The sequence below is a fragment of the Podarcis pityusensis genome, assembly GCF_964106645.2.
Source record: "Podarcis pityusensis genome assembly, chromosome: 13".
NCBI classification, from domain to species: domain Eukaryota; kingdom Metazoa; phylum Chordata; class Lepidosauria; order Squamata; family Lacertidae; genus Podarcis; species Podarcis pityusensis.
In genome coordinates this window covers 50,161,527-50,173,355 of record NC_138038.1, presented here as the reverse complement: position 1 = coordinate 50,173,355, position 11,829 = coordinate 50,161,527, and the positions used below count along the sequence as shown (strand labels likewise).

Genomic DNA, 11,829 nt, shown 5'->3' with positions numbered 1-11,829 from the left:
AAACGGCAGATTTGCAACTCAATACCTTCATCACATGATCAAAGGTTCACTCTCAGTACAGAGTAGAGAAACAAACAGCAGGTCATCATTAGCTAATTGCAGCTCAGAAAACTAATTACAGCTTTAGAAAACAACATTGGGGAAAACTTCAGTGTTACCAATATACATTTAGCCATGTTCCATTTTAAACCTTCTTTAATACGTGTACATTTTTCATTGCTGTGTGAATCAAACCATTACGCCTAACAGAAAAGGCCCGTTCTCATGTTGACACCCTCCAGGCCTCTTGTGGAGAAGGCACACAAAGAAGGGCCTCGGGTGATGATCACAGGGTCTGGATCCCTTCATGTAGGGAGAGGAGGTTGTTGAGGATCTTATTCCTGCTTCCTGGTGCTGGAGTTCCCATTCTGCTGATCCTGGTCTCTTCTTTCCCCAAAAGGAATGCCTGGTTGGCCACTGTCAGAAGAAGATGCTGGACTAGAAGCCACTTTGGCCAGATTACCAGGACTCTTCTAACATTTTGTTATTGTTGTTTAGTCATTTAGTCGTGTCCAACTCTTCGTGACCCCCATGGAGCAGAGGACGCCAGGCACTCCTGTCTTCCACTGCCTCCCGCAGTTTGGTCAAACTCATGCTGGTAGCTTCGAGAACACGGTCCAACCATCTCGTCCTCTGTCGTCCCCTTCTCCTTGTGCCCTCCATCTTTCCCAACATCAGGGTCTTTTCCAGGGAGTCTTCTTCTCTTCTCATGAGGTGGCCAAAGTCTTGGAGCCTCAGCTTCAGGATCTGTCCTTCCAGTGAGCACTCAGGGCTGATTTCCTTCAGAATGGATAGGTTTGATCTTCTTCTTGAGGCCCCTTTTTGAGTTGACCACCTGTGATTGCTGCGTCCTTCCGCTTTCTCATTTCTAGCCTCGTTCTACCGCCTTCTCAAGCGTTTTGGTTACAAAGGAGGCTGAGCATAGGCGGTGCAAGGAGAGATGTGGTGAGCTGGTTGGAACATCGGTTGTTCCACCCAGCAGCTTTTGGTGTCCTCAAGGCCTATTAGCTGAGCTGTGTGCTGCACTGGGGGCCCAGGTACAATGCTTTGTGGTGGCTGGGAGGAAAGGAGGCGATGACTGTTCAGTTCCTGCTCTTGTCTTTGCGTCTGACAGTCTGGTTGAGTCAGGGAGAGACAGCCCATCCTCTCTTTGAAAGCAGAGAGACGGTGGTGAAGCAGAGGACCCCGCCATTGGCCTTCGAGGGACGCCGGCTGAGCATGAAATTTGCTGCTTTGATAACAGGTTTGGGGCCTCTCTCTTGTTATAGACAAAATAGGGGGGTTGGCTTTTGCTGCCCTACTTGCCAAGGTCGCCTAAGCCCATAATTGGTCATAGATGAATGGATGGAGGCAACACCTCGGTAACCAAAAACTCACTCCTTATCCTTATCCTTCTGGCGGTTCCCTCGCTGCGAGAAGCCAAGTTACAGGGAACCAGGCAAAGGATCTTCTTGGTGGTGGCACCCACCCTGTGGAACGCCCTCCCACCAGATGTCAAAGAGAAAAACAGCTACCAGACTTTTAGAAGACATCTGAAGGTAGCCCTGTTTAGGGAAGCTGTTAATGTTTAATAGTGGGACGCGGGTGGCGCTGTGGGTTAAACCACAGAGCCTAGGACTTGCTGATCAGAAGGTCGGCAGTTCGAATCCCCGCAACGGGGTGAGCTCCCGTTGCTCGGTCCCTGCTCCTGCCAACCTAGCAGTTCAAAAGCACGTCAAAGTGCAAGTAGATAAAGAGGTACCGCACTGGCGGGAAGGTAAACGGCGTTTCCGTGCGTTGCTCTGGTTCGCCAGAAGCGGCTTAGTCATGCTGGCCAGATGACCTGGAAGCTGTACGCCGGCTCCGTCAGCCAATAAAGCAAGATGAGCGCCGCAACCCCAGAGTCGGCCACGACTGGACATATTGGTCAGGGGTCCCTTTACCTTTACCTAATGTTGAATAGGTTATTGTATTTTAATATTTTGTTGGAAGCCGCCCAGAGTGGCTGGGGAGACCCAGCCAGATGGGCGGGGTATAAATAAATTATTATTATTATTATTATTATCATCATCATCATCTGCATCTTACGACTGACAGGCTTGGACTCAGCCACATTGGCAAAGGCCAAGAGGAAGGAGACCAAGCCTGAGAGAGCCACGTATTCCAGCCACCCTGAAGTAAGACGTCAAAAGCAAGGGGAAATCTGCCCCTGGGTGCTCGTTCCTGTCAATCTGACACCGAGGAATCTGAGCTCTACCCACTTTTCTGATTTCCGGGTCAGCTGCCACAAGTCTGCCCTAACCACTAGGCAGTCTTGATATTCTTTTCCTTTGGCGATCACTCGTAGCTGAAAACATTGGCAGCATTGAGATAAATTCAACAGTGTAAATAAGTTTTGACAGATGCAATAACGGAATGCTGAATGGTTCAGTTTTTGTAAAATATGCAGGGATTTGTGATATGCAAAATGAACCATAGAAAGTTCGCAGATGATACAACGGTGGTTGGTTTAATCACGGCTGGAGAGGGGGAGGCGGCCTATAGGAAGGAAGTTGAGCAGTTGGGGGAGTGGTGCAGGAAAAACAAAGAAAACAAAAGAGATCATTGTGGACTTTAGGAAATGTAAACTGAATATTCAGCCACTTATTATTGAGGGGAAGTGCGTGGAACAGGTCTTGGTGTTTCGATTTCTGGGAATGGAGTTGAGAGACTACCCAACCTGGGGAGAAAACAGCAAAGACCTGGTGAAGAGAGCACAGCAGAGGTTATATTTTCTGAGAATCCTCCGGAAAAACAATCTCTCAAAGGACCTGTTGATGGCATTTTACCATTGCACTTTGGAGAGTGTATTAACTTATGGTCTGTGTGTCTGGTTTGGGAGCTGCACGGCCAGGGAAAAAACAATGCTGTCCAGGGTTGTGAAGACTGTGGAGAGAATAACTGGGTGCACTCTTCCCACCTTGGATCAAATCTATGCTTCCAGGTGCCATAAGAAAGCTGCAGAGATAGCTCAGGATAGTACACACCCCGGAAATGATCTCTTTCAGCTTCTGCCTTCTGGAAGAAGGGACAGGGTTATAAAGGCCAGGACTAGCCGCCTGAGAAACAGTTTCTATGCAAATGCAATTCTGGTTCTAAACGCAGCATAAGGAGTCTCTATAGTATATTGTATTTTAAAATGGGGTTTCAGAGTTTTTAGGGGTTTTTGAATGTTTTATGTAGTTCAATTTCATTGTTCTGCATGGGACAATGACAATAAAGATATATATGGAAAGGGAAGAAGGGAAGTCACTGATATTTCAATGAGTATTTTAAATTGTAAAACAGAAAATTTAATAATGGTGTGATTGTGAGATAGAGGGTGAGTTTATATAAACTCACCCTCTATCTCACAAACCACACCATTTCTCATGACATCTCTCCTTTGCTGTTCACTTCCAGCCTGTCTGCGGATCCTCCTTTGGAGATCAGTCCATGCAGGTAAAGTTGGTTTCCATTTTTGTTTAATTGTTACTGATTTTAGTAAGCAGTTGCAAGGGATGGCCGGGGTGTCAATTTTGTATATGATTAAATTCACAGCTCAGGTTGTTGTAAACAAAAATTGCCATTTTCCCTTCTGGGGTATCCAAGAGCCCATATAGAGTCCTTGCATAGGCTCCCTATTGGTAGGAGAGAATAACTGAGGCCAACCAGAGAATATTGAGAAGCAAAGCAGCTAGTAAGCTTGATCTTTATTGATCTGTTGCAACAGGGTGCTCCCCTCACATGCAGGAAAGGAGGAGGAACCCAGAAAAATGGCGCGCAAGGCCTTATAAAGACTTTTGAAATTGCCACCCTGTAGATCAAGACCAACCCCAGAAACACCATATATACATCACAGAAGGGGTGTAACCTAAGACCACCCCTCAGATACATCACACCTACATCACAGAAAAGGCGGTCCTAAAACAGAAATTTGAATGTTGTTTATCTCTTGTCTGGCAGATTACTTGACTGGATTGCCGGGTAGCCTGGCCAGTCTTTTGTAATGATAAATACTTAGTTCCTGGGCCAGGTCACAGGCTCACACCCTATTCAAACAGAGACATACCCTTAAGACAGGATTTGTGAAGGAAAAGACAATGGGGAGGCTTTTCCATTTTCCTTTGACCTTGCAGAGAAAACATTTGGTCAGTTTGGGACAGTTTGGGAATCAAAATGGTTCCAGGTCGGTCTTCCTGTGCTGATCTATGTATGTGCTTGGTTGGTACACTTATGAACATTTAACATTCCTATCACAAGGTGCATCTGACAGCAGCAAAAGGCAGAAATCCAGAAGGTCAAATTTACCACAGTGGGAGATGTGGTGATAAGCAAGGTATCACCTGTTGGATATTTGTTGCTGCCAAGGGTGTAGAATCAAGCGCTCCGGAAAGCCAGCCAATGCCACCTTGGTAGTCAAGAAAACCCCAAAACTAAATGTAGTTGTTGCAAGAATAATCACATATGTGTTTATATTCATTTGCTTCGATCTTTCCCCAAATAAGATGCCCTCTTTATTCTGTGCTCCTTCGCTTCTTCGTCCTCTGCGTTTCATGCGTTTGTTTCCTGACTGGCTGGGTTTCCTCTCCTTCTCCAGAGATCCCACCTGCAGCAATTCTTTCCTTGGATCACCAGCACCACGTCTACATCAAAGGTGAAAAGGTGATTCTCACTTGTTCGGCTCCTGATGGTTTGGAGGTGGCAGGATACACGTTCTTCAAAGAACAGCAAGATCAGACCTTCAAGGAGTTGCCCAATAGTGGAATGGGGCCTTATGAGATGTTCCGTGTCAATGAAGATACTGTTGGGAATTACAGCTGTGTGTACTGGATCATGTCCTCAAGTGAGGAAATCTTTTCCTCACAGAGCAACCTTGTCTCTGTAGCCATGGCAGGTGAGCATCTTTGCATTTTGCTGTTTGGCGTTGTCTCTTTCATTCGCAACACAAGAGAGAGAGGAGCACTGTGTTCTGAAAGAAGGATTTCAATTTTTTAATATATAAATTTATTTATTTGGTTTTTCAGACTAAAATTTTACACTCACATCCAACATAGAAACAAGATTCCAAAGAATCGCCTGGACTTCCCTCCTCCCTTTTTGTTAATCCTATTGTTAATCATTTCCTCCCGCATCTTTTATGATAATCCAAATCTTTTACCTCTCCATTGTGTCCAAAATTCGCCATTAAACTATAAGCGTTATTCCAAGCCTACTAACGATTTTAACTGTTTACAATGGTTTTTAAGATAAATTATAATTTCCCCCCATTTCTTATTAAAATTTTGGTCTTCTTGATTTCTGATTCTTCCGGTCATTTTAGCCATTTCAGAGTAATACATCAACTTGATCTGCCATTTTTATCTGGTAGGGACTTTATCTTCTTTCCATCTCTGGGCCAATAACATCCGTGCAGTCTTGGTTGCATACATAAATAGTATTTTCTGCTCCCTTTGGATTTCGGCACCTAGAATTTCTAAAAGGAAGGCTTCAAGGGGTTTTTTAAAGAAAAGGTTATTTTAAACATTATTTTCAACTCACTGTATATCATTTCCCAAAATTCTTTTACTACCTTACATTTCCACCACATATGATAAAAGGTGCCCTGAAAGAGGGATTTCAGACTGCCTGGAAGGTTTATAAGGTGAGCGGGCAGTGATAAGGAAAGGATCAACGTTGATTTACTGAATGGAACTTCATTCAGAGTAAACATAGTGTGGGAACTTTTATGTATGAATGTTCCTTGTTGAGTTATTAAATGTCAGGCGGCTCTAACTTAAGCCCATTAATTTCACTGAGTCTGTTCTGAGTACTGACTGGCCAGCAACCCATTCTCAGGTCTCAAGGTACAGATCTTTTTGGGAGAGTGGCAGTGGTGTAATCTGGGTGAAGAGTCTTCCTTGCCAAATTTGCATGTGGCACAATGGGTCAGTGCTTCTTCTTTCTTCTCCTTTGGCGATCCCTCATAGCCAAGTAAGATTGTCTTCCATAAACACGGTTTTAACAATGAGTCCATAAGTGACTGTGGAGGCCAATTCTGGATCCACACGTCCTTCCACAGTGGGGACATAGGTTTCTGGGCGGGAGTTGATCACGTGTGGATTTGCCAAGCATGCCTTTCTCTTAGCACGTTTCTCCTTTGTGTCCTGAGTTTGAGTGTCTTCAAAGCCCAGGACACCTTTGATAAAGGCTGTTCTCCAACTGGAGCATTTGCAAGCCAGTGTTTCCCAGTTGTCATTGTTTATACTACAGTTTTTTAGATTTGCCTTGAGACAGTCTTCAAACCTCTTTTGTTGACCACCAGCATTACGCTTTCCATTTTTAAGTTGGGAATAGAGTAGTTGCTTTGGAAGATGATAATCAGGCATCCGCACAACATGACCAGTCCAGTGAAGTTGATGCTGAAGAATCATTGCTTCAACGCTGGTGATCTTTTCTTCTTCAAGTACATGGCCATTAGTTTGTCTGTGTTCCCAAGTGATGTGTACAATTTTTCAGAGACAAGATGGAATCTTTTGAGGAGTAGACAAAGTGGGTCAGTGCATCTAGCTATTATCCAGAAGGCTGGTGGTTCAGGCCCACCCAGGGGCAGTTGTGGACAGGATTCCTGCATTGTATGGACTTGATGACTCTTGGGATCCCTTCCAACTCAACAATTCTATGATTGGGCTGGGTGTTCATCAGCATGCGGATGATACCCAGCTCTACCTCTCTTTTAAATCAGAACCAATGAAGGCGGTGAAGGTCCTGTGTGTGTCTGGAGGCGGTTGGAGGATGGATGGTGGCTAACAGATTGAGACTGAATCCTGACAAGACAGAAGTACTGTTTTGGGGGGACAGGAGGCGGGCAGGTGTGGAGGATTCCCTGGTCCTGAATGGAGTAACTGTGCCCCCAAAGGACCAGGTGCACAGCCTGGGAGTCATTTTGGACTCACAGCTGTCCATGGAGGCACAGGTCAAATCTGTGTCCAGGGCAGCTGTTTACCAGCTCCATCTGGTACGTAGGCTGAGACCCTATCTGCCTGTGGACTGTCTCGCCAGAGTGGTGCATGCTCTGGTTATCTCCCGCTTGGACTACTGCCATGCGCTCTACTTGGGGCTACCTTTGAAGGTGACCCGGAAACTACAACTAATCCAGAACGCGGCAGCTAGACTGGTGACTGGGAGTGGCCACCGAGAGACCACATAAACACCGGTCTTGAAAGACCTACATTGGCTCCCAGTACGTTTCCGAGGACAATTCAAAGTGTTGGTGCTGACCTTGAAAGCCCTAAACGGCCTCGGTCCAGTATATCTGAAGGAGCGTCTCCACCCCCATCGTTCTACCCGGACACTGAGGTTCAGCTCCGAGGGCCTTCTGGCAGTTCCCTCGCTGTGAGAAGCCAAGTTACAAGGAACCAGGCAGAGAGCCTTCTCGGTAGTGGCGCCCTCCCTGTGGAACGCCCTCCGACCAGATATCAAAGAGAACAACAACTACCAGACTTTTAGAAGACATCTGAAGGCAGCCCTGTTTAGAGAAGCTTTTAATGTTTGATGTATTACAGTATTTTATAATTTTTTTGGAAGCCGCCCAGAGTGGCTGGGGAGGCCCAGCCAGATGGGCGGGGTATAAATAGTAAATTATTATTATTATTATTATTATTATTATTCTAAATTCAGAAAATAAACTTCTTCGGGCATATGCCCAGTAATCAACAAAACAATATACCAGCCTTAGACCCCTGAGTTGCCATAGAACTGTCTGACCTAAATATATACAAGGTGTCACCGGAAAGTTTGGTGAACGGTCACAGAAACCAGATAGCGAGAAATATTTGTACAATCAGCATCGGAAACCCACAAAATGCTCACAATTGTGTACGGAGATGAAGCCGTAACTCGAAAGACAGTGTATGAGTGGTTTAAGCGTTTCCTTGAAGGGCAGCAAATGTTGACAGAATCCATGAGTTATTGATGTGGGATCGGCGTTTGTGCATCCAAATGATGGTGGAAGAATTGTATATTCTGCATGAAATTGTTACTGAGGTTACTGAGTCGTCCCACCCTCCATATTCTCCCGATCTGCCCCCACCAGATTTCTTAATTTTTCCAAAACTTAAATCTGCACTGAAAGGGCACAGATTTTCCAACAATTCACACATCCAAGCTGCTGTGACGAGGGAACTGAAAGCAGTATGAAAAGAGGACTTCTCCAGAAGTTTCCAACAGCTCTATGAATGTTGTCAACAGTGCGTTGTATCAGAGGGGGCCTACTTTGAAGGCCTGTAAGGCACATACAGGTAAAACTCGGAAAATTAGAATATTGTGGAAAAGTTCATTTATTTTAGTAATTCAACATAAAAGGTGAAACTAATATAGGAGATAGACTCATGACTTGGAAAGAATGGGGAGGCACACAATGCCAGATGCTTGAAGTACAATGTGAAGTTTCCACAGTCTGTGTTGATTTGGGGAGCCTTGTCATCAGCTGGTGTTGGTCCACTGTGCTTCATTAAGTCCAGGGTCAACGCCGCCATCTACCAGGAGATTTTGGAGCACTTCATGCTTCCTTCCACAAACGAGCTTTATGGGGATGCTGATTTAATTTTCCAGCAGGACTTTGTCACCTGCCCACACTGCCAAAAGTACCAAAACCTGGTTCAGTGCCCATGGGATTACTGTGCTTGATTGGCCAGTTATAACAAATAAAGGCTTGACATATCTCACTTTGCATGTCATGAGTCTATCTCATATATTAGTTTCACCTTTTAAGTTGAATTACTGGAATAAATGAACTTTTCCACAATATTCTAATTTTCCGAGTTTCACCTGTATGTTCAAATATTTCTTGCTGTCCGATTTCTGTGACCATTCACCGAATTTTTCGGTCAAACCTTGTAGCTTCCTTTACAGGCCAAGTGGACCACAGGCTCTTAACTACTAAGCCATGTCTAGGTCACCTGCTCATAACTTCTCCTTTGCGGATGATTCCTGCAGATCCCCCTCCTTTTCCGGTGCTGAAAGTGGATCCACCGTCTGGAGTGGTGAACGAAGGGAGCTCCCTGCGCCTCACTTGCTTGGCCAATAGGACCATGACTGAGAAGAGATTCCATTTCTTCAAGGATGGTGCTGAGATGGACACCAGTCATGAAGGATCCAGAGAACCTGCGAATACCTCACCAAACGCCTCTGTGAGCATCTTACAAGCCAAGGTCAACCACAGTGGAGAATTTGCTTGCAGTTATGAGGAAGCGATTGGTGGCCGATGGGTTATGTCTCCATGGAGCAAGACAGGGAAAGTCGTGGTGAATGTCCCAGGTGAGTCATTTTGGGGAAGTGAGAGCCATCTTTAGCAGTAGCATAATCCACTTTAATGTGTTGTGTGAAAATGAGGCTATCAATATGTCTGGTCTTCCTCAAGGGACACGATGAATGCCGTCTTCTTTATTTCATATGCTGCGTCTCAGCCTTCATGCTTGGGGGGGAAATGGAGGGGGAGGGATGGAGATGGAGAGGTCTGCTCACATTTTATCTTATGTTTAGAGAAGTTTTTAATATTTAATGCTGTACAGTGGTACAGCACGCGGGTGGCGCTGTGGGTAAAACCTCAGCGCCTAGGACTTGCCGATCTCATAGTCGGCGGTTCAAATCCCCGCGGCGGGGTGAGCTCCCGTTGTTCGGTCCCAGCTCCTGCTCACCTAGCAGTTCGAAAGCACCCTTAAGTGCAAGTAGATAAATAGGTACCACTTTATAGCGGGAAGGTAAACGGCGTTTCCGTGTGCTGCGCTGGTGCTGGCTCGCCAGAGCAGCTTCGTCACGCTGGCCACGTGACCCGGAAGTGTCTCCGGACAGCGCTGGCCCCCGGCCTCTTAAGCGAGATGGGCGCGCAACCCCAGAGTCAGACACGACTGGCCCGTACGGGCAGGGGTACCTTAACCTTTACTTTTAGTGGTACCTCAGGTTACATACGCTTCAGGTTACAGACGCTTCAGGTTACAGACTCCGCTAATCCAGAAAAATTACCTCGGGTTAAGAACTTTGCTTCAGGATGAGAATAGAAATCGTGCTCCGGCAGCCCGGCGGCAGCGGGAGGCCCCATTAGCTAAAGTGGTGCTTCAGGTTAAGAACAGTTTCAGGTTAAGAACGGACCTCTGGAACGAATTAAGTACTTAACCCGAGGTACCACTGTATTGTTTTTAACAATTGATTGGGAGACACCCAGAGTGGCTGGGGAAACCCAGCCAGATGGGTGGGGTATAAATAATAAATTATTATTATTATTATTATTATTATTATTATTATTATTATTATTATTAATGTTCTGCTCATGTTGTGAATGGGTTTCCGGAACGGATCCCGTTTGCAACCAGAGGTACCACTGTGCCGTCATTAAAGAGATAAAAATCAACATTCAGAATTCTTGGGACCTTTTTCAAATGACGTCACGCCTTCAGGACGAAAGACCCAAGCGAAACACAACAAACAAATAACGGATTCCTCTTTATTCCTTTCAGGTCAAGGGCCACATTCATCGGCACCACCATCACCCACACCAAATCCATCCCTGTCACTGGGATATTTGCGCTTGGCTCCTACTCTCCTGATCCTGATGGTCCCTCTCGCTTTCTGTTGAAGGAGAAAGAGGAGCGATAGATAACGTTGGGGCTTTCAGGTGTCCCCTTTTGTTCTGTGCATGACCTGGAAGGCGGTTTCCGACATGCAGCGGGGACAGTTTCCAGGATGGGCCCAAAGTCTATGTCAGCCCTGTCTATCATTGGGGGGGGGGGAGTGTTCCAGAAGAAGGCCTTCTCCATTCTGGTGGCTGCCATGGGGGGTCAGGGCATGGGGTCACCTGCCCTCAGAAAAGATTGCTTGGTTTTCATGGGGCATTGCTTTGCATTTACAATATGACCTGTTTGGGTGTTTTCTTTGTCATTAAAGGACTCTTTCAAATAAATAAGTAAAGCAAAACTTCTTTTGTTTCAGTCTTAAACAAATGAAACTGTGTAGGTTTCTGGACAGGGTAGGACTCTACCAGTGCCGGATTTACGTACAAGCTAGAGCTTAGGGCCCCACTCTCTTGGGGGCCCCCAAAAAAATTAAAGGAAAAAACCTGGATGTACGTTTCAAAAATATAAGATAAAAACCTAGATTATGAGTCTTTGTAAATTGTGTTTCTAAATGAACTTTTGTTATTGCCAAGTGCCAATGTGATTGCATTATTAATTTTGTTATGAATAAAAAATCATTTTAAGTTAGAGCTTAATTAATATTTCACTATTAATACACTTCTTCTTAATTGTATTTCACTATTAATATACTTCTTCTTAACTGTATTTCAGTTCAACAATTATTTTGATAAAATACATATTTTGTTATGTGCAAATGGTAATAATAATAATAATAATAATAATAATAATAATAATTTATATCCCGCCCTCCCCAGCTGAAGCCAGGCTCAGAGTAGCTAATACCTATTAGGTTCATAAATTACCATATAGCATATATTCAACACAAAAACAGTGACAAATTGCTGTTGACAAAGGACAGCTGGACATATAAAGGGCCCTATTACCTTCAGTAGCTGAGGGCCACATCAAACCTAAATCCGGCCCTGGGCCCTACATTGCAACTCTGTTGGTGGCTTGGTTCCCATCAGGGTTTGGCCTGAAGGCAAATAAAACTACCACCTTGCTGAAGCTATGCATGTTTGGATCTGGTCAATGCCTGGCTGTGTGGCTGCCAGAGAACTACAATTAATGTTTCACATTGTTCTTTTTTTTAAAAAAAAATGATATTTATTAAAATTTCAGA

The 11,829-nt window shown here is 44.9% G+C and overlaps 2 protein-coding genes across 3 annotated transcripts in view; one reads left to right on the top strand and one right to left on the bottom strand.

Annotated features, from left to right (window-relative positions):
* Positions 1-6,316, bottom strand: part of LOC308462201 (chromosome-associated kinesin KIF4-like) — an 85,907-nt gene extending 79,591 nt beyond the window's left edge. Inside the window, exon 1 of the mRNA XM_080979632.1 lies at positions 6,303-6,316. The gene's annotated coding sequence lies outside the window, so the exon portion shown is untranslated. The remainder of the gene's footprint in view (positions 1-6,302) is intronic.
* On the top strand, positions 989-11,214 carry LOC308462313 (Fc receptor-like protein 5). 2 transcript variants are annotated; one of them, XM_080979948.1, is made up of 5 exons: positions 989-1,282; positions 3,460-3,498; positions 4,637-4,933; positions 9,013-9,333; positions 10,530-11,213. In XM_080979948.1, exons 1-5 carry the CDS (start codon positions 1,114-1,116, stop codon positions 10,646-10,648), a joined length of 945 nt encoding a protein of 314 aa, XP_080836074.1. In that variant the 5' UTR covers positions 989-1,113; the 3' UTR covers positions 10,649-11,213. The 2 variants fall into 2 exon arrangements, with proteins under 2 accessions (XP_080836074.1, XP_080836075.1); XM_080979949.1 differs by lacking the exon at positions 3,460-3,498 and having other exon boundaries at positions 10,530-11,214.
* Positions 11,215-11,829: the final 615 nt, after the last annotated feature.

Bases quoted from the DNA above. Each gene is read 5' to 3' on its own strand.
- LOC308462313 (XM_080979948.1), top strand. From the start codon at position 1,114: ATGACTGTTCAGTTCCTGCTCTTGTCTTTGCGTCTGACAGTCTGGTTG. The intron at 3,499-4,636 runs GTAAAGTTGGTT...CTCCTTCTCCAG, and splicing joins TTGGAGATCAGTCCATGCAG to AGATCCCACCTGCAGCAATT. The intron at 9,334-10,529 runs GTGAGTCATTTT...TATTCCTTTCAG, and splicing joins AGTCGTGGTGAATGTCCCAG to GTCAAGGGCCACATTCATCG.